Source organism: Scaptodrosophila lebanonensis, unplaced genomic scaffold (assembly GCF_003285725.1).
Source record: "Scaptodrosophila lebanonensis strain 11010-0011.00,11010-0021.00 unplaced genomic scaffold, SlebRS2 tig00000072-arrow-pilon, whole genome shotgun sequence".
NCBI lineage: Eukaryota > Metazoa > Arthropoda > Insecta > Diptera > Drosophilidae > Scaptodrosophila > Scaptodrosophila lebanonensis.
Window position 1 is genome coordinate 7106223 of NW_022060558.1, and position 22024 is coordinate 7128246.

Consider the following 22024-nt stretch of genomic DNA (forward strand, 5'->3'; position numbering starts at 1 on the left):
GGTTCCAACCCTATGCCCGCGTCTTTTCCTCGTACGGTAAAAATTTCATCTTATTACTATATTGGGTATTTTTCTTATCAAATTCTTCTTTCAGGACCGCTCCGCTGTCATCCTGGTGGGCACCTGTGTCGAGCGCGATTCGCCCACTTGCTCCGCACTCCGACGGCCGTTTCCCGTGCAATCGGGGCATGTTGGACTATAGGTGTCGGGCCTGCCACACCTATAACAGAAAACGCGCCTTTCCGGTGACATGCAGTCGTGGAAACTATGGCCGGCTTGTCTGCAGTTCCAGCAAACTAACGCCTGCTGCGGACGCCTTGCCAAGCGCGCCTCTTCAACTATGCCGAAATCCGACGACTGCTCGCCGTTAGTGTCGTCGACCAACTCCTCCACTGCCGGTGGACGGTTCCCGCCACTAAAACGTGTGCCGCTGCGTGTTGGGAACAAGCCTTCTCGCCGCTGGACCATAGCTTCCACCTCTACGCATTCGTCTCGTAAGTGGTCTACCGTGTACACGCGCATCGCATACACATACCGAGATAACTCTGTTTTCAATCCTTTTTTAATGTATTTCACCATCTCATTTTCAGATGGTGCTGTTTGGAGACGCGACGCCAGCTTCCTCATGGCATGGAAGTACTCCTCAACGCTTTCGCTTGCCTTCTGCCGCCTTTCGCGCAATTGACGCATGCGCTCGAATTCGTCGGCGGCGCCTTTAAAACGGGACAGCATGCTTCGCTTTAGTTCTGGCCAGCTGTCTACCCGGTGGTCCCTGACGTACTGCCAGTACCACTCGCGAGTGTGCCCAGTTACTAACAGATGGAAACTGTTCAATACTTCGGACCATGCGCAGTGACACTGCCTCTGAAGGAACTCCACCTGGAAAACGAAGTCTTCTACCGCCATTTTCTCCTTGTCGCCGCTGAAAACGATGTCCCACTTCTCAACGCGGCACCATCCTGACCTGCCATTCGCCGCTGCATACGGAGGAGGTGGGTCCAGCTGACCACTCCAATCGTTACGCCTGTTGCCTCTTCGACGGGCCGACTGTGCCGCGGTATTTTGCCAATTTCGAGCTGTGTTGCTGCTATTGCCAGCTCCACTGGAGGAATTAGCTGCCGCTGGCCTTGCTACCGGACGCGAAGCTCCTCTTGCTGGTGTTAGAGGTTCAGCCTGGTATTGATGCGGCCGTTTTGGAACCGCACCACGATTCTGGCTGACTGGCGGTTGCCATGCTCCATTTGCAGCTGAATCGCCGCTATTCGCTCGCGGTTGCAGTACTTCTTTCAGCGCGGCCATTAAGTCTTGAAACCCCATTCGGATTTCTTCCTGCAGAACCTTGTTGATGCCCTCTTTTTGCGATTGGCGGTATGTTTCGTTCGCCTGGGCCACTGCTGCTTCTACAGCCGACGCGACTGCTGACTCGGCGTCCCAGCGTACCGCCGGTGCTATGGACGGCCTCTGAGGAGTGTGCACAAGGCCATCGGTGGAAAAACCGACAGCTCCTTCAAGGTGTTCTTCCAGATCCTCATTTCTGGCTGTTCTCGACCTGGTGTTATACGCACGCGCAGAATCCTTCTCCATGTTAAATTTAAAATCACTCTGTTTTCTTTTATAATATTTATTTGTAATTTAGATTACAAATTTGTTCAGCTTTCAAGCAGGCCCCGAAGCAAAATTCGTATTAATTTGATAATTGTATATACATATGTATGTATAAAGAAAAACGGAAAGGTTTGCGAACGCCCAAACAAATCAGAAAATATGGATATGGGCAAGAAAATATATGTAATTGATATATGTAACGTCGATAAATAAATAAATACGCCAATAAGTAGATAATTAAGTAAATATAATCACAAACAACTGTAACCAAATGTACACCAAACTCTGCACTGAAACCAACAAAAAAAAACATATACGCTCAAACACAAGAAAAATGTAAACATAAGTACAAGTATATGCACCAAACGTAACCAAAACAACTTCATAAAATGTAAGCAATAAAAAAAACAAATTTTCTTTTAAACTTCTGTATATAGGGGCTGAGACTCACCCTCAGCCGGAACCCAAACACGGCTCCTATAATATCTATGCCTGTTACAGCTGCCCTACGCCACTATCCTGCAATACTTGTTGACTGCCTTTCATCGCCGTCAGGGCGATAAATGTAGCAGGCAACGAATAGTGCAGGATTGTGGCGTAGGGCAGCTGTAGAAGGCGTAGTAATTTTAGGAGCCGTGTTTGGGTTCCGGCTGAGTGTGAGTCTCAGCCTCTATATACAGATGTTTAGAGAAAAATGCCGTTTTTTTTTTGTTTACATTTTAATAAGTTGTTACGTTGCATGAATGGCTACATTTTCTTGGGTTTGAACGTTTTTTGTGTGTGCATTAACTCAAAGTTTTTTTTTTTCACATTTATTGCCGTATTTGTTCGCGTAATTATTTATTTATTATCTACGTATAGTTTTGCCCATATAATTTTCCATTTTTTTGTTATATATATAACACTATTTTTTGTTTGTTTTTGTTTTGAAGATTTGGTTGTTTATTATATGTATGTATGTAATTATCGAATTTTACATTTGATTTCGGAGGTCCCCCGGAGTCTGGAAAGGAATTCATAACCAAAAAAAATAAATAAATAAATATTAGAAAATTAAATAATTGTGGGGACGTTTTGCGGTGGAGCACGATCGTACGGCTACGCATCGAGGTGTCATACACCATCTCTCTAGTCCATCGTCTCCATTGGAGGTACGCGCCATGCACTCGCTTATTCCCACACATGGTCAGGATCTCGTCATCGCATCCTTGCGAAAGCTCAGTGTCCACCTGGTAGCGACCGGTAAGTACATCAATCAAGTTGACGATGCGAGAAGAAAACGCTGAATCCAAGGAAGATTCATCTAACACTGGCATCGACATAATAACGCGCACAGGCTAGCCACGACGATTCAGTTTTTGGGACATTTTCAAGCCATCTTCGGCGGCCAGTAGGGGCAGTGCACGTGGCGTAGGTGCGCCGTAGTCTCTGGTATATACGTGAATAGAAAGAAGTAAAGAATTGATGGGCGTAGAAAGGAGAGCGCAACTGGAGTTACTCACCAGAAGACTAAGAGTGGGTGTGGCCTACGTTGGGCGCCGCAAAGGAGTCACGCAAGACAACGCCGGGCTCGGAACGGAAAACGGGCTAACACCAGCCGTTGGATGCGCGCAAACATCGCTTCGGTGCGCGAGTGTCCGCCCACTTGGGTGTTTGCGGTGGTGTTACATAGGGCCGGTCGTGGCCAAAAGCTCGAATTGGCAGCAACGGATAAGGGCGCTAAACTTTAAATTCGCATGAGCGCCATCTAGCGGTACCGAGCGAGGAGCCGGGGTGGCAACTGCGGTCGCACAGGCGCAGAGTTGTGGTCCGATGGTACTCGAGAGAGAAGGAAACGAAAGGCTACAAGAAACGGATGAAAAGTGAAAAAGGAGGAAAAAATCCGAGGCACATGGCATCCGGCCTATAAAAGGGGAGTCGTAGCACGCGGGTTTTTTTTGGTTGGGAGCCGTCCGGTCAACGACGTAGTGGCAATTTGACCGAGAGGAAAAGGCGTCCGCTAGCGCGCCAAAGAGAACAGCACCAGCAGCCAAAGTCAACGCCAGCTGCACATCACCATCAACAGCGGTAGCAGCGCACCATTGGCAGCATCAGCACCATCATCAGCGGCTGCCACCATAAACGACAGCAGCGGCCACTATCAGCAATAGCGCGGCCCGAAGCTCCCACGGCAGATCCAGCAACAGCGGTAAATCCAGCAGCATGGGAGCAGACAACGGCCGCCAGAAACGGCCGCACCGACAGCACCAGCAACGCCAGTAGCAGCGCTAATACCAGCAACAACAACGTCAGTCTGCGCCATCAGCAGCGGAGGAAGTTTCAGCGGTGAGGCCGTTCCTTGGCCACGCGCCGGTTACCTTTTTTTTGAGCTGCAACTGCCAGGCAGTCGTCCTACGAGTCGTTTTATTTGTTTTATTACCTGATTGTGCCGCATTCGCCCGCAGCCATATTGGCGCGGCTGGCACGAATAAGGTTGGGCCAGTTTGGGCCTATCCTCTTAGCCTCATCGCAGCTGAGTCGCTGAGTTCGCTACCCCAATCTTGCAGGGATTGAAGAGACAGGAATTTGGCATGAAGTGGTTGCACTCACAATGTGTAAGAGCTAAGCTGATTGATCGTGGCTGTAAGTTCTTAATGACTGATTACACTGCATTTGATAGCTCCATTCCTTCATGGTTGATTCGCGATTGTTTTAGAATCTTACGCAATATGTTTGATTTTTCCGCGAACCCTGACTACTATACAAACGTGTTTAAAAGGCTGGAGAGTTATTTTATCAATACCCCAGTACGAAATTCTGATGGCCGCAGGATCCTGACTGACCATGGCATTCCATCAGGAAGCATGTTCACCAATATTATCGGAACAATGGTGAATTTTATAGTAACACGTTACGTCATTTGGCCCCTCACCAAATCTGATCCAATGTTTGATATTTTCTTCGGTGATGACGGTATTATTTGTTTGAGAGGTTCAAGTATTATTAATATGAATGATATAAAAGATGCAGTCGATCTGCTATTTGGAATGACAATAAACGAGAAAAAGAGTTATTGGACAACAACCCTCACAAATATACATTTCCTGGGCTATTAAAATAATAGAGGAACACCTTATAAGCCTTCAGAAGAATTGTTTGCCTCTATGCTCTACCCTCAGTATAATCAGGATGACTGGGCTTATACTATGTCAAGGGCGCTTGGCTGTTTAAACGCATCTGCAGGCAACAATTACGACGTGTACATGGCTGTACTTAGCGTCTACACGATGGCGCAGTTCCATGATTGAAAGTTGGAACAGGGCATGCAGTTGATTAAGAACCACCCTAGAATTGTTCGCCATTTTACCACGATGGGAATCGATCCCCGTGAGATATCGTACAATAGTATTTGGGATTACAGGAAAACCGTTCCCAAGAGTGATTGCACGAAGTTATTGAAGCCGGTCTACTTGATTTAAGGCAATTACCACCCCTCAGAAGTCCTTGAGGGCGCCCCATAAAAGGAAAAGACGCGGGCATAGGGTTGGAACCACACACCCAAGGAGAATTCCGATTAGCCAGCCGGCGTTGTCCAAGGGAAAAGCGTAGTCGTAACAAAATATAATGCCATTTACATACATTTCCATTTAAAAATTACTCTAAGCCAAAATGTAGTATTGGCTAAAAGTAGTAGATCAAAAAACCGATTATGTTATTGTTTATTTTTAAATTAAATACAACTTTTAAAATGATATCTTACTGCGTATGCAATTCAACATCCCGAAAACAGCAAATTTGAGATTTGCAAGCTTAATATTAATGTATATTGACAAAACCATCTACATAAATTCATAGCTCCCATCGTCAAAATTTCGATTTCCAACCATTGGACCACCAGCACCCATTTGATTACCTATTTGGGGGCGATGAGTGCCGGCAGTAGTCTGATGTTGCAGGAGTTGTCGTAATCCCGGATTATTGTTTGATATCATGGGCCGCACCATTCGCTGCTGTTGCATGGCCGCCACATTAGGCGGTACTTGTAGTTGTTGTTGCAAATTTGGATTTGGTACCGGAACACCTCCAACGCTTACACCCATGGGCATACGTTGCTGCTGCATCATTGACATTTGTGGCTGCATTGGCATGCCGCTAGGGCCTGGGCCGCCACCACTACCACCCAATTGCATATTAAGTTGGCCATATTGATTATAGTGTTGCTGTTGCTGTTGTTGCTGCTGCTGCTGTGCATTGTCCTGTTGCATTTGTTGTTGTAACTGTTGTTGTTGCTGCTGCTGTTGCTGCATGCCTCCGTGCTGCTTTTGTTGAATAACCTTGCGTAATCGTTCAACAAACATGGTCTGATTATTAGGTATAAAGCCAAGGAATGCATTGCGGTCAGGCGTATACAGTAAAATGAGCACTTTTATGTCACAGGCTGGTGCGTTGGGCATTGCTGAGAAATGTACACAGCCTGCAAAACCGGAAGTCATCATTTTGGCGAGCGTGTCGTGTCCTTCACCGATCGTTGGACGAAAAACAACCATTTTTGAGTCTTTAAGGAACTGACCACCAATGTTGCCCACCAAATGTTTTGGCATTAGTTGCATAAGTAGTTTGGGTGGCCAGTTGTCAGCCTTTATTTCGGGCTCCCCATCCTTTATGTTTGTACACACCGTGCAATGGAGTGTGTGTGTAATTTTCTGTTGCTCATTCTTTGATTTTTCAGCCCATTCAAGCACTCCTGACCAGATCTTTTCGCGGAGTGAGGCTTGCTCTTGTTGCTGAGGTTGTTGCTGTTGTTGAGCCTGCTGCTGTTGTTGAGCCTGTTGCTGCTGTTGGGATGCGGTCTGTTGCTGTGGCGTCTGCTGCGTTCCAGACTGCTGTGTTTGTTGTTGCTGATTTGGAACTTGCCCTGCGCCAGATACTGCAGTTTGCATCATGTTTGCATTTGTATTAAGATTACCTTGCTGATGCTGCACTTGTTGTTGCTGTTGCACATGTTGTTGCTGTTGTGCTATCTGCTGTTGTAGCTGTTGATTGAATTGATGTTGATTTAACATTTGTAAGCGCTGTTGCTGCTGTGCTTGCTGCTGCTGCAGCAATGAATTAACAGGCTGGTTCGGAGGGGCATTGATTCGCGATATTAACGCAGAATTTGGATTCTGCTGTAGGGACATTCCTCCGGCTGGGCCTTGCATAAACGGTGGGCGCGGTTGGCCAGGTTGATTGGGATACATCCAGCGATTCTGCCCAGGTACAACGTTTTGCTGGAAGTTTGGATTTTGCATGGGATTTTGCATTTGATTTGGAACAAATTGATTTTGTTGTTGCTGCATTAGTTGCTGCTGTTGCTGAGTATTCATCAGCCCTGAAGTTGAACCGACAGCTCCAGATTGTTGTTGAGTTGCCGGCTGTTGCTGTATTCCAGTCTGTTGTTGCTGCGCCACCGAAGTGTCCATGTTCATACCTTGTCCTGGCTGCTGTTGCTGCTGTTGTTGAGGAGCAGTTTGCTGAATGGGACCTTGAACTGCCGTTTGTGTAGTAGCCGGTGCTCCCATGTGATGCTGCGCTGATGTTGTTGTCATGCTGTTAGGACTGGGTGCCCGCTCTTTTAAGCTGTAGCCTTTGAGCAAGACCAAATGCCGAATATTCTTAGTATAGTTCTTTGTCGTGATTGGTTGATCCCCGTCAGCCTTCATAAACAGTTTAAAAAGTATAGGCATTTTCCGGGGCGCAATAATAGATAGGTTGATCTTGCGCTCGTTAAAAAGCGTTGCCATTTGCTCACATGTCTTTCCCATATATTTCCATGAATCTGTGACGGGCATCTGATAAGGCGGGCTATTGCATATAAGTATGCAATGACGTTGGACGCTTGCCTGCTCCAGCATACTTCGGCTTCGTTGTTCGCTTATATCATCGAAGCACTCGTGAGCAGCGGCAAACCCTTCCGCCATATGAGCGCAAGATTCCATGCCTCCCCCGACGAGAGGTAAGCGTTCGATGACGTCCATGACCTTAACAATTGTTTTTAACAATTAAATATAAGCTGTAGCTATAAAATATTCACCTTTTGTGTTTGCGCGTATGGTCCGTATGTTGTGCAGAGCGGCTCCAAAAGGTTTGCAGCTGTGCGGTAAGTTACAATACCGTAAAGTGTGGAGTATCGCTCTGATATCAAATATTCACGCTCGTCCAAAAAATACGATCCTGAAAAGTGTTCCAATGTTGGAAGGATGTAATTGCTCTTTACTTCGCTTAGATAAGCGCCATTTATGGCACTCTTTTCAATAACGAAGACGATGTCAGCCACGTTTAGCTGGTCCACGTCCATGTTCTGTGTCTTTTCAAATAATAATAAGCAATTATTATTTATGGATGATGAAACCAATAACAATTTCGGCTGAAGATAGAGATGTAAAAAGGCGACGATACATCGAGCACCTCGATTCCCTAACACGATTTTTCGATTTCTTAAATGTTTACAATGTATCGATATTTTCCCAAAACATTGAGTATTTAAAATGCAGTAGTGTAAGGTAAGTTGTTAGATATTTTTAAATTGTTATTTGTGGTTCTCCTCCTAGTGATACAGATTCGGCTTTTACGGTGTAGAGCCACAGCTCCAAAATACAATTTTGCAGTGTGACTTCACAGCCTTCTGAAAGTGCTGTCAAAAAATTGTTAAATCGAAGTCAATTTCCAATTTGAATTTAAGAATTTCCCTTTTCTCTGCAGAATATATTTTGAGTATCTTTATCGTAAATATTAGTACTCTTTAGAATATTTAACAAAACAATTTCAGTACTATCCTCCGAAATTCCATTTAATTTGTATGTGTTATTAAGTAAGTATGCTGGTCATGCTCATGTGGAGAATGTGCGCAAATTGTGTAGACGAAGCTATTAACCTACTGTCTAATTTTTACAAACTTTTTTACAAACAAGGATCTTAGAAAGTATAAGAGTAAGAATTACCAAACGTGTTCTCCGGATTCCCCTAGAGAAACGCTAATGATTTACTCAAGTTTAACAATTGCATCCAGTTAGTGCTAAATTTTAAAGAAAGTTATAGCTATAAATGTAATCTCAAGAAAAATTATAATTTTAAAGGCCCAGAAGGCTAAAGTTAAAATACCGCAAATAAACCTATTATTTGGGCCGGTTGTATAGTAGAGTTTGAATTTTGATGATGTAGAGGGCCTGCATAGCGCCTATTACAGCGAATATTACAATTTTTGACAACCATAACATTTTTCCACCTCTGGTAAGAATTTATAAAAATTTTAAAGCGCCAATATAAAACATACAGCCAAGGTTATTAGATCATATTTAAAGCGCAAAAATGTAGAAATATATTAAAAATGTTTTTAGAAAGAAAGAATGGGACGCTTGTTATTTTAAACTAATTTATTACTGCGATAACGCTAATGAAAATGATTTGCGACACTTGTGCTTCTATTCAACTTGATTAAACAACTACATTTTAATTTCGGCTTTCATGCTAAGCTAAGCCTGAGCTGGCGAGCAAAGGTCGAAAGGCGACATCTGTAAAACAACCGCACTCGCGATCCCTTTTCGTCCTAAACTGAACCCCAAATATTTTCTATTAAATTATCTTAATCTACACAGCATACATATGCGCCAATAAATATGTTGGGAGATGGGTGACATTTCATCTATGGATCAGGACAACAATATCCGCCAACAAAATCCTATTCAAGCTTTTATATGGATTAGGTGCAGGGTATACAAGAGTTGGACTTGCTCCACTCTAGCTTTCGATTCTTGTTTTTTATAAACTTCGAGTGAAATATTGCTCTATACCGTCTGAACTCAAAACAATCCCTTCGGTGAAGCATTGTACTGTGCTAGGCGTTTTTTTTTAACAGTGTGCACAAAATGTTGTTAAGGTTTAAATATAGGCTTTAAGCTGGCCAATGCATTACTTGAAAATGTAAGCTACATAGCCAAAATGGAAAAATTACTTTATCACTGGGTAAGCACATTTGCCCATCAATTATACAATATTGCAATCAAACTTTTTCGTTTCACTGCCACATATTCGTTTCGTTTTAGATTATGTACTCAAAATTTGAAACTATGCTAAAAAGTTCTAGCTATATTTATTTTATTTTCTGCATATAAATAACAATAACGAATATAAATTAAAAATTGCAAATCGATTGAGGCATTTTTATAGTCGATAGTCGTGTCACAGTCACACAATCGAAATATTTTCCACTGTTGCCACTAAAGTAATAAAGGACCAATCACTCGTTTTTCAGTATGGCAGCCCTCCATATCTCTTCGCCTTGCTTGTCAAAACAAAATTAGAACAAAATTGTGTTGTTTGTTAATTAAATACCTAGAAACTGTCCAAATGCAAGACAGAATGTAAATTAAGCCTATTTGTGTCTCTCTGTGCGAGTGTTTTTGTATGTAAAATACAGATCTAGTACGTTTTAACAGCAAGAGTGGGGGCGCGTCAAAAGAAACGAGTAAAAGAAAAGATGATAAACTGCACATATCTTTAACTGAAAAGCAAGAAATACGCTTACTAAAAACATTGCAAACAATATCTTATGATGTTGCAGTATAAAAACACGACCAACGCCGTTGGTGTGACAAGCAACGCACAGTCGGTTACGCCCACCGCTGTTAAGACAGTCCAGACGTCGAACGCTTCTCCAACAGCTCCGCAAATCATAAACATCCATCAAATGCCGCAATTTGTGCAAGCGGCAGGTGGCGCTTCCGCCAACACCATGCCACATAACATGTTCCAGATTGTACAACCTATGCAGACCGTAAACATAGACGGACAGGAGGCAATCTTTATACCGAATTTAAATGCTCAACTTGCTACTGCTGCCCAACCGGTTAATATAAATGGACAACAGGCCTTCATTACGCCCAATGGGCAAATTGTTCGTGCTCCACAGTCAGCACCCCCTACAGCTCTACAATTGCAGCAGGCGACTTCCGCCCAGTTGATCAACGGACTAGGTCAAGCAGTGCAGCTACCAGGCTCTCACGACGCGCAGACGACTCTTTTTACTATACCTGGCACCAATATTCAAATACCATTGGCTAATGTGGCCAATATTGTGCAGCAGCAGCAACATCAGCAACAGCCCCAATCGCAAACGATATCTATGCAGTCTCAAGCAAATACGCAGCAACAGGCACAGCAGTCCTCTACAACAACAACAACAACATCAGTTAGCAATGCTGGGCAGACTCAGACCGCAGTAACAGGTGGAACTGCATCGGTATCAACAGCCACACAGCAGCCAAGCACCTACACTATACCGGGCACCAACTTGCAAATACCAACATCGGTGGCAGCGGCAAATGGTTTGCTGGGAAATCTGTCAAATATATCGAATTTGTTAGGCGGCTCCTCACTTAAGCTGGAAAATGGTCAAACGCTTCAAAATATACAACTGCGTCCGTCACCCCAACTTGTACAGTTTCCGCAGCCGGCCCCTGCACCGGCACCACCAACTATGCAACAAACTGTGGCTGTGCAGATCCCTGTGCAAACTGCTGGTGGGCAAACGATCTACCAAACTGTTCATGTGCCTGTGCAGGCTGCAACTCCCAATTTAATGCAGGCGGCACAGTCCATGCCACTGCACACACAACTTGCCCAGACATCAGGGCAAATGCAAATTATACATCCTCAGTTTACTCAGATCGCACAAATAGTTACACCAAATGGTCAGATTCAGCAAGTGCAGCTTGCTCCGTTAAATGCACTTCCGTACCCCCAACTGCCGGCTAACGCAAACATAATCCACATACAGAATCATCCCCACCAGGCGCAGCAGCAGCACATTGTGCAACAACAGCAGCAACAGGCGCAACAACATCAGCAGTTGATCACTGCCATAAATGAGATTCCCACAAACCAGCCCATAACCATTACCAATGCCCAGGGACAGCAACTAACGGTAATTCCCGCCCAGCAAATGCAGCAATTGCGTGGTAATCCGCAACAGCTGATGCAGTTGCCAAACATCCAAGCGTTGCCCATACAAAATATTCCGGGGCTAGGACAAGTGCAAATCATACAGGCCAATCAGCTACCACCATCCAATCTGCCCGCTAATTTTTCACAGGTGATCACTCAACTCCCCATGTCACAAGCCCCAGTCGCGGGTGTTCCATCTACAAGCGCGGGTCAGCCAGCTTCCCAAATGTCCTCTAATCCTCCACCACCAACGCCCATTTCCGTCCTGCCAAAGCAGGAACCTCAGAGCCCAAACAATCAACTTATTACAAACATCAAACAAGAACCACCAGATTCAAGTGTGACAACGGCATCCGTTTCATTACCCACCGCCTCGCCCGTAAGCTCAAATTCACAGCAGCTTCAGACGCAACAGCAGCCTATTAAGTTTATTGTGCCTAACACGCAGCATCAGTTGCAAGCGCAGGTACAGCAGCAGCAGCAGCAGCAACTTGTGCCCACTATAGTGGGAGATGGCAGCACATCACTTTCCACGGTTACAATTCCGGCTTCAATACAGATTACAGCCTTACCATCCGGAGGCAACGTGTCCGCACCGTCAGTAGCACGGCTAACACCCAAGGTCGTCAACTCCATGAGCAGCAGCTCTAACAGCACTCAAATCAGCATAGCGCCCCCCGTTCAGAGTGGAGGTCAAATGGTGGCCACAGTGGTCACAGCGCCTACGAGATCCTCAACAACTATTCGTAGCTCTGTGGCGACTGCACCCATCGCACAAACAACCACATCCGTGAATGTCAATATCAATGTGAATGATAACTCTGGAGTGGGAGGCGCTGGAAGCGTTGGCCCAATGGAAATTAAGCCGCGATTAAAGCGAGTAGCCTGTACATGTCCAAATTGCACTGATGGCGAGAAACATTCCGATCGTAAGCGTCAGCACATTTGTCATATTCCAGGCTGCCAGAAGGTCTATGGAAAGACCTCACATTTGCGTGCCCACTTACGATGGCATACGGGGGAGCGCCCCTTTGTTTGCTCCTGGGTTTTTTGCGGAAAGCGCTTCACCCGCTCTGACGAACTGCAGCGCCATAGGCGCACGCACACCGGTGAAAAGAAGTTCCAGTGTCGCGAATGCAACAAAAAATTCATGCGCAGCGACCACTTGTCCAAGCACATCAAAACACACTTTAAGACGCGTTCCGGCGTGGAACTCATAGAGCTCAACATTAAACAAGAGCAGAAGCTGGCTAATGCGCCAAAGAGTATAAATACGATGAGCGGAATTGTAACCATTGAAATACCAGGAGCAACCGGAGCCGGTGGTGGTGCAGGTGGTGGTAGCGCAGCATCAAGCGTCGCAGCAACAGTTGCTGGATCAACTATGACGGCGGTGCCTGGTGGAGCTACTATTGTCCAGCTGCCTGCTGAAATAGGTGTTGGGGATCACGATTTGGGCGCCTCCACAGACAGTTTTGGCGAAGATGACGACATAGAGGATGACGAGGGAGAAACAGAAGAAGACGAGGATGAGCTGGATGATGATGACGAGGACAGCGGTGATGAAGAAAAAATGACTATTTCAGTGAGCGAATTTGGAGACAACTCGTCCAACTAGCATTCAGAGTCGCTGTTCATGGAACAGTTTATGTTTGATCACTTTCCATAGCCTTCCGCTCACAGAGGCGATAAGCTTAGCTAAAATTATTTACCCGGTCAGGCCTTAAAACATTTTGGCAAAAGATTCTGCAATTTGAATCTGACCTTCAAGTGAATGCTCTGAGTGTCTATTTAGTGTTCATCTGTACATATGTGTATGTATTTTTCAAGTGTATATAAATCTGGTGTAGAGTTTAGAGTACGATTTTAAAGTTTATTATAATTCGGCAGCAAGCATATAGTAATAAATGCGATTTTAACTAGATGTAAAGTTTATAAGCCATTTTTATACAAATCTCATGCGAACAATTACAAAAACAAAACATTTAAATTATAATTATTGGCACATTTGTGAATAAATAAACTTTTCAATTTTGATGTTCAATATAGGAGGCTTTTTATTTTACAAAAAATTGCCCTGTGTGTCATCGTTCTCCATCGAAAGTGGCGGGCTGACCAAGGCATTTGGTAAGGGAAGAGACTGAGTCGACGTAGCTGGAATTTGTGAATTGAACATTTCATAATCCTGGGAATAAGTTCCGTCCGTCAGCTTTTGCGACTCCGTCTGCGTTTGGGTGTATAGAGTCAAGGAGTCAGAGTTCATATTAATTAGAAATTCTCCAAATTTAGGCTCTGCGGTCAACTGCGGTTCAACTCTAAGCTCAGGCGGAATCTGGGTATAGTTCCCTTGCTGAAATTCCTGCTCATCGATTATTTGTTCCCTACCGCAGTCTAATGGCGTGGAATTTTTTCCCGCAGAGCATAATACGTCTCCAGTAAGATTATTGAGTTCTTCGTATCGCCAACGGTCCAGCCGAATGTTGTTGTCCCTTTTCAAATTACATCGACTTATATGGTTGTATTTGGCTACATCCTCATCAGTATATGGTATTACCATTCTGATTCGAACAGCTTTTGCTAGCATCTCATTGATAAAGCGCTCTGAACGATTAGATAGGCGTCCTAAAAAAGATTAGTTTGTTTCTTTGCCATAACTACCATATTTTTACATTTGCTTACCTTTTTTGGTCAGTCGTTTCTTTGCATCCCAAACACAATTGTACATGTTCATCCTTACACGACACTTGGTGCGCAGGCACAACTCCTTGACCTCGTCGTCTGTGTATTTCCGACTCAAATCCTCACTAGTTACTTGCTGCAATATACAAAAGTACACTTTATAACGGCTATGTGGCATAAGGTGTAGGAATTAGTTTCTGGGACCAACATATCGGTTCTAGCAACTATCTTACTGTGTACTTTATCTCTTGTAGCAAAAGCAAGCTATATTAAGTCAAAACGGTAAAAATTAGCGGTTCGTTTGAAAGTGTTGTTGCTACATATAAGCAAGACAGAAGATGTCTACCAATATTGGTGGAGCAAAATAGCACAGTATTGCACCAATTGATTGCGGTACAACTTGCAGAACAAGGAGTTTACAAATGTATTAAAAATAACTGAAAACCTTACATACATACATATGTACATATGTCTATACTTACAGAAGCTTTGTACAAATCAAACATCAATACTCTCTGCCAGTCTTCAAGGTTGGGATCGGAGATCAGACTTTTTACTTCAATTTCTTCCTCTGCTTGATACTCCAATAATGGCTTAGGCAAATTGCACGACATGTTACTGTTTGTTTTTTAACATACACAGAATCGCACAGGAACGCAAATTTATTAACACAAGATAGTGCGGAAAAATTCAAATAAAAAATATGTATGTTTACAAGAAAATAATTAATTTTTAAAAGAGACTTTGTGTATAATTAAATAATTATATCAGTTCCATAAATAAATGTCCTTAATATGAAACACATCATAAACATATAGACTACTGAAGCCTTCTTGGGATGGAGTTCGTGACTAGAAGTGACAAATCGAGAATTGAAAAGATGCAGTGCCTTATATCGATTGACTTTATTTATCGAGTGTGTCAGCTATCTGGCAGCATTATTATTTTACCTTTTGTTTTTATAACTAATTATAACTCAGGCAAACTTACAATGCTATAAGAAAACAGAATTGGTGGTTTAAAGAATAATTAAAAGAGATAAACAATAAAGTATAAAAAATTCAAGCCGCATTTCCTACATAGAAATTTAATGCGCTTTAATATAACAAAAAATAAATAAAACACGTTCACAGTGGCTAGTAACGCAAGTACAACAGCATTCTGTTATGTTAAGCATATACAACATACATATATTTTTAAGTAATATGCATGTGTAAGATGTATATATAAACATATCCATGTATATAATTACTCGTAAATAACAACTGCATGTACATATGTATGAAAATTTCGAACTAGTGGGCCATTTTCGAATTTGCTAAGCCATTTGCCATGTTGTATTAAAAAAATGTGTTGTACGCAGCTAATGCTGTGAAATGTCAATCAAAAATTTAACAAAATTATCAAATGTGAAGTGCATTTAAGACTTTCAATTCAACTTCTCTGGACAATAAGTGGCAACTCCAAGCCAGCATGTATACAAAAACAAGAATCAACGATGAAAACGAATCACGCAATAAATAAATGGGCAGCAAACGCAAAAAAAAGAAAAAGCGACCAAAACGAGGAGAATAAGTGATTTCGTCGCTTAATGAAAAAAAAAAAAACAATAATACAAAATTTTTCGTTTCGCGGATTTTATTAAAGAGCTATTTTAAAAAATTATATATCAACATACAACAGAAATAAACAACCAAAAACCCTTTGTATTCCAAAATTGTTAAGTAACTAATACGTTTGAGGACGCGTGAGTGAAGGCGGCAAGTAAAGATAAAAATAAGGAAACTGGCAAGCAGGTGAAGTGCCGGTCACACTTGAACAAAAGAATCAAGCGCAAGTTAGACATCAAGCAGCACTGCGAGCACAGAAGGATTAAGGATTGCCCCCCGCACTGTGGTAAAAACTCGATGCTAGACCTATACAGGTTTGCAAAAATTCGCCTCGCCCACGATAATGTGCTTAAAACCGCTTAATACGCCGAACCCTATTGTAACTGTTCCTTAGAAGTTTGTGAGAGTGTTAGTGTGTTTCTTGTGGATATTGTATGCAATGCGTGCGTATGTGTCTGAAATTTGCGCGCGCTTGTATATCCTTTGAAACATATTGCATTTAAAATCCTAATATTGCACACATGTATACCTACATATCTTTATGTTTTTCCGAATGCATTCTCTCTTGTTTACTAATCAAATACAAAATAATAACTGAACCACTTTATTAATATTTTGCAGAGACGCTTATCATCAGACGGTTATTATGAAAGGTTATGATTTGTTTCAACAGTCTATATAAAACACAATAAATAAAATGTTATTTTTGTTGCAAAGCGAGGTTTTGTCTCCTAACATGAGCCCTAACTTCCTAAATTCAAAAATAAATACAAAAAGCAACCAATAGCAAAAGCAGCTTTTACACGCTAGCCTAATACTTACCGTAAGAAGTCCACTAACACCTTTTCACGGCTCTCATTTTTCGCCCACAGGTAATCACTTCAAAATGTCTCGTAACAAAGACAAATATGATAGCACGAATCGAAGGCAGCAGATCTTTCTGTCACCCGAGGACATTGCAGCTGGCAAGAAGACAAACTGGAACGGGTTAGAGATTACAGGTCAGCTTCTGGAGATTTGCACTGTTCATAGGTTTGTTATTACGATTAAATCTTGTAGGTTGTGTGCGAAACATCAGTCCTTCATTGTGGGAGTTTGAACATCTAACCGCGCTTTATTTAAATGATAACCAACTGTTGCGGCTACCAGCGGATGTGGGCATGCTCGTTAATCTTCGAACTTTGGACCTATCCAGCAATAAACTGCGTAGTTTACCCGCTGAACTGGGCGAACTTATACAACTAAGGTAAGCATTATTGAATGATCGTCAGTTACTTTTTTAAAATTCTTATACTCTGTACATGAAATGTACAAGAGTATATTAGGTTTGCGCGAGCTGAAAAATGTAACAGGCAGAAGGAGGCGTGGCAGACCCCACAAAGTATATATATTCTTGATCAGCATGACAAGACGAGTCGATTTAGCCCTGTCTGTCTGTCTGTCCGTCCGTCCGTCCGTATGATCACCTAGATCTCAGAGACTATAAGAGCTAGAGATTTGATTTCGAACTAAAATTTTGCAAATACCCCCAGTTAGTTATTATGTGTCCGTATGCCAAGTTTCACTATGATAGACCGATTTAACAAGATGTTATATCCATAAATATATTTGCTGTTGCAGCGCTGCTCAAGCGCTGCCCGCGGCTGTTGTTGATGTTGCTGTTTAGTTGACTGCGAAAATGCTTACACAGACGCAAATAGACGCGCATAAACATACATACACTCACATAGACGCAATTTCTTTGTATATGTGCAATTATATACCCTTTACTTGAGTTCGAATACTGAGAAAGGTAAAATCGATCAAATTCTTTTAAATTTTCTTATTTTTTTTCTATAATTATTGTAAACATATGTACAGAGTATTTCAAAGTCGGGACACCCGACTTTAGCTTTTTTACTTGTTTATCTTTGGACTATGCTTCAGTCGATTGAAAGCTATACGTTTTTGCTTAAAAATTTAAAATTTTTATACCCTAAACACAAAGAGTAAATACTAATTTATTGCGAAGGTAAAAACCTCCCAGGTTTAGTACACCCCACAAAGTAAATTTCTTTTAGATCAGAGGCATGATGAGTCGATATATTCTTGTCCGTTTGTATGTGCGGAAGGATCTATAAAGGTGCAAAAGCTAAGCAATCCAAACTTAGTATTCTACTTCCCTAAGCTTTTTTGCATACCCTGCATTTAGGAAGTATATAGTATATTCTTGATCAGTAAGAGAGTACGAGTCGATATAGCCATGTCCGTCTGTGTGAGGGCATTTTAGGAAGCACAAAAGCTAGAATAACCAAACTTGGTATCCTCTCACTTAGATCAGTGCTCTCGTTATGTCTTTGATAGTGTCGCCAGTCAGACGCTCGATAATACCGTTCGCGAACGGGCCTACAAAAACAAAATATGTACACAAGACAAAATTTTAAATTGTTGAATTGCACCGAATTGCTATATAATTTTAGGAGCAAATAGATAGTAAAAAGGATTGTTATACTTTTCCGATCGTGTATCTTTAATCTTTAAAACTACTTTACAACTTCATGTTCAAATTATTTCCCAGTCTGACCATATTTTTATAGCCTGTACCCAAAGGGTAGAAGGCTATATTAGTTTTGTACGAATGTATGTAACACACAGAAGGAGGGTCTGCCACGCCTCCTCCATAAAGTGTATAGATTATTGATAGGGATGACAAGACGAGTCGATATAGGCAAGTCCGTCTGACCGTCCGTCTCTATGAGCGCAAGGATTTAAGAAGATTTAGAATTACCTAACTTGGTATCTAGGTTCCCTTAAGGCAGGTTATGTTTGGTTTTTTTATTCTGATACACCGCCCACTCCCCCGCAATTCGTGTTTTTTCCATAACTCCCATAATTTTTGGAATTTTCTACTCCATAGTGATTATGTGTTAGTATGTCAAGTTTCACTTAATAGGTCAAATATGAAGAAAGTTATACCCATAAATATAATCTCTGCACAAGCTCTGCCGGCAGCTGTTGTTATTGCTGCTTCTTCGACTTATTTCTTTACTGCATACAAGCACGCATAGACACGATTCTGATGTAAATGTGTGCTGTTAAAATTGTACATAAACACTTATGTGTGTTGAATATTTTATATTAAATTAAATTAATTAATTAAAAATTTTTAATTAATTAATTTTTGTGGGGTGGTGCTGGGTGTTTAAGAGTTGAGCTCGATCGACTTTAGCATTCCTTTCTTGGTGATTAAAACAATAGACTATATGCATAGTGCATATTTGTATCAAATCCACAACAACAACACCTGTGCCAAGCATATTAAATTACAATTATGGCTAGAATGACGATATAACACTTGATTTTGATCTTGTACTACAAAACAATGGATCAATTCGTTTTGTAATGCTGTAATGTTCTGCTGTTGGTTGTTACATTTTATTATACACCATTTATAATAACCTTTTAAACCTACGTCGAGGTAGCCCCGTATAATGCATGATTTGTCTGCATTTAAATGCTAGGGGAGGAAACCTTCTATTTAACACTAAAATATATTTTTTCTTAATGGCGCAACATATTCATTTTTTTATTATTATATATATTTGCAGAGAACTGCTCCTAAATAACAATTTTTTGCGAGTGTTGCCATATGAGATTGGCAAATTGTTTCACCTCGTTATTTTGGGTCTGATGGGCAACCCATTGCAAAAGGAGTTCATGAACATTTATAATGAGCCGAATGGCACGTCGAAACTACTTACACATATGCTGGATAACTTGTCATGTAAGTCTATATACAAATTTCAAGCGTATGTTATACGATTTTTTGAGAAAGGGAAGCGGACCTGGGCTAAAGCCTACAAAGAAAGTACATATATTGGCTGTATGAACAGTTGTTTAATGTCTATATTGCTATTTATTTTCTTTATATACCTGTGCCCAAAGGAAAAGGGTATACATACTAGATGTTAGGTCACACATAACAAAATATATATCTTCTTGTAAAGAGTCCGTTCTTCTAGATCTATAAGATCTAGAAAAACGAGTTTGGACGAGTTTGTGTTTTTCAATGCACCGCCACTCTATTAGTTATTATACTCTGTACATGAAATGTACAAGAGTATATTAGGCTTGCGGGAGCTGAAAAATGTAACAGGCAGAAGGAGGCGTGGCAGACCCCACAAAGTATATATATTCTTGATCAGCGTGACAAGACGAGTCGATCTAGCCCTGTCTGTCTGTCCGTCCGTATGAACACCTGGATCTCAGAGACTATAAGAGATAGAGACACCAAATTTTGCACAAAGATGCTTTATGTGTGTATTCTATACGAGTTTGTTTTATTTTATTGATTTTCCCCCCCACTTCCCCCCTATGGGGGTTTTCCCGATTTTCCATTCGTATAATCGCCTATATCTCGGACACTATAAGACCTAGGAACACCAAATTTTAGTCCAAGATGCCTTGTGTGAATACGCAGAAAATGTATATTTTGGAATTTCCCTCCCCCCTCTACCCCGCAAATCGTAACTCCCGTAATTCTCGGAGTTTCGAACTAAAATTTACAAATACCCTCAGTTAGTAGTGATGTGCCCGTATGCCAAGTTTCACTATGATAGACCGATTTACCAAGAAGTTATAGCCATAAATATATTTGCTGCTGCAGCGCTGCTCAAGCGCTGCACGCGGCTGTTGTTGATGTTGCTGTTTGGTTGACTGCGAAAATGCTTACACAGACACGAATAGATGCGCATAGGCATACATACACTCACACAGACGCAATTGCTATGTAAATGTGCAATTATACACCCTTTACGTGAGTTCGAATACCGAGAAAGGTAAAATCGATCATTGAATTTTTTTTTATTTTCTTAATTTTTTTTATTTTCTATAATTATTGTAAACATATGTACAGAGTATTTCAAAGTCGGGACACCCGACTTTAGCTTTTTTACTTGTTTTTCATAACACACATCCTGGAGCTTTTTTTTTATTTTATTTATTTTATTTAGAATATGAACAATAATGCTGTCGATTATATAATATAAGTTAATATAACAATTTAAACTAAACTTAAAAGATAAGAAAGCCTAACACAAAGCTGTACAATAACGTCTATTTATGCCTCCGACACGTTGGGGGAATTTTGTTTGCTAGGTGGCCAGCTATGCCCCGATTCACAGCCATATGTGGTCAGAGACATTATAGACCTAAAAAACTATACAAAAAGTTATTATTATAGTTTTGTACTAATGTATGTGACACACAGAAGGAGGCGTGGCTGACCCCACAAAGTATATACATATATTATTGATTAGAATGACAAGAGTAGTGGATATAGCTATATCCGCCTGTCTGTCCGTCAGGATGAACGCAAGGATCTCAGAAGTAGCAAGAGGTAGAATTAACAAAGTTGGTATCCAGGTTCCCCTAATCCCTAGGCAGATCAAGATCCCGCTATTAGTGATTTTCCATAACTTCCGTAATTCTTCGAATTTCGAAATGAAATTTGGTAGTCACATCCGGTTAGTGATTGTGTGCCCGTATGCCAAGTTTCATAATGATAGGTCAATAATACGCATAGATACGATTATTATGATGTAAATGTGTGCTGAAATTTCACATAAACTTTTATGTATGTATGTATGCATGTGTTGAATATTTTTATAGCCTGTACACAAAGGGTGAAAGGCTATACTAGTTTTGTGCGCATGTATGTAACACACAGAAGGAGGCGTGGCAGACCCCACAAAGTATATATATTCTTGATCAGGATGAGAAGACGAGTCGATATAGCCATATCCGTCTGACCGTCTGTCTGTATGAGCGCAAGGATCTCAGTAAGTAGAAGAGCTAGGATAACCAAAATTGGTATCAAGGTTCCTATAAGCCCTAGGCAGAACGAGTTTGTTTATTTTTTCTGATACATCCCCCCACTCCCCCGCAATTCGTATTTTTTCTTATAACTTCCGTAATTCTCGGAATTTTAAAATCAATTTTGGTAGGTATATCCAGTTAGTACTAATGTGTCCGTGTGCCAAATTTAATCATGATAGGTCAATTCTGAAGAAAGTTATAGCCATAAGTAAAATCGCTGCTCATGCGCTGCCTGCAGCTCTGTCGGCAGCGCTGCCCGCAGCTGTTGTTGTTGTTGCTGCTTTTGTTCAACTTTGTGCTGCATACATACATAC

General features: G+C 41.6%; 4 protein-coding genes across 8 annotated transcripts in view; 2 read left to right on the forward strand and 2 right to left on the reverse strand.

The window, feature by feature from the left end:
* Window positions 1–5287: 5287 nt before the first annotated feature.
* LOC115625295 (mediator of RNA polymerase II transcription subunit 25) lies at window positions 5288–8106 on the reverse strand. Its single transcript, XM_030520309.1, has 2 exons — window positions 7658–8106; window positions 5288–7604 (listed from the first exon to the last, which is right to left on the reverse strand). The coding sequence occupies exons 1-2, from the start codon at window positions 7919–7921 to the stop codon at window positions 5424–5426; spliced, it is 2445 nt and encodes an 814-aa protein (XP_030376169.1). The 5' UTR covers window positions 7922–8106; the 3' UTR covers window positions 5288–5423.
* Window positions 8107–9919: 1813 nt separating this feature from the next.
* Window positions 9920–13609, forward strand: LOC115625543 (transcription factor Sp2). The gene has a single exon (XM_030520620.1). The coding sequence runs from the start codon at window positions 10172–10174 to the stop codon at window positions 13181–13183; it is 3012 nt and encodes a 1003-aa protein (XP_030376480.1). The 5' UTR covers window positions 9920–10171; the 3' UTR covers window positions 13184–13609.
* Window positions 13597–14968, reverse strand: LOC115625547 (telomere-binding protein cav). 2 transcript variants are annotated; one of them, XM_030520628.1, is made up of 3 exons: window positions 14727–14968; window positions 14245–14380; window positions 13597–14166 (listed from the first exon to the last, which is right to left on the reverse strand). In XM_030520628.1, exons 1-3 carry the CDS (start codon window positions 14856–14858, stop codon window positions 13628–13630), a joined length of 807 nt encoding a protein of 268 aa, XP_030376488.1. In that variant the 5' UTR covers window positions 14859–14968; the 3' UTR covers window positions 13597–13627. The 2 variants fall into 2 exon arrangements, with proteins under 2 accessions (XP_030376488.1, XP_030376487.1); XM_030520627.1 differs by having other exon boundaries at window positions 13597–14187.
* Window positions 14969–15662: 694 nt separating this feature from the next.
* The window catches only part of LOC115625545 (CCR4-NOT transcription complex subunit 6-like), a 34640-nt gene continuing 28278 nt past the window's right edge, over window positions 15663–22024 (forward strand). The window contains exons 1-5 of one of the 4 annotated variants that reach the window (XM_030520622.1): window positions 15663–16168; window positions 16476–16507; window positions 16727–16855; window positions 16914–17100; window positions 19442–19617. In XM_030520622.1, the coding sequence (XP_030376482.1) occupies window positions 16152–16168; window positions 16476–16507; window positions 16727–16855; window positions 16914–17100; window positions 19442–19617 (541 nt within the window). In that variant the 5' untranslated portion in view covers window positions 15663–16151. The remainder of the gene's footprint in view (window positions 16169–16475; window positions 16508–16726; window positions 16856–16913; window positions 17101–19441; window positions 19618–22024) is intronic. The other 3 variants (XM_030520623.1, XM_030520625.1, XM_030520624.1) reach the window with 3 other exon arrangements.

Coding starts and splice junctions, on each gene's coding strand:
- LOC115625295 (XM_030520309.1), bottom strand. CDS start 7,921: ATGGACGTGGACCAGCTAAACGTGGCTGACATCGTCTTCGTTATTGAA. Junction 7,605..7,657: donor CATACGCGCAAACACAAAAG/GTGAATATTTTA, acceptor ACAATTGTTAAG/GTCATGGACGTCATCGAACG.
- LOC115625547 (XM_030520627.1), bottom strand. CDS start 14,858: ATGTCGTGCAATTTGCCTAAGCCATTATTGGAGTATCAAGCAGAGGAA. Junction 14,381..14,726: donor TTGATTTGTACAAAGCTTCT/GTAAGTATAGAC, acceptor TGTATATTGCAG/CAAGTAACTAGTGAGGATTT. Junction 14,188..14,244: donor GAAACGACTGACCAAAAAAG/GTAAGCAAATGT, acceptor AATCTTTTTTAG/GACGCCTATCTAATCGTTCA.
- LOC115625543 (XM_030520620.1), top strand. CDS start 10,172: ATGATGTTGCAGTATAAAAACACGACCAACGCCGTTGGTGTGACAAGC.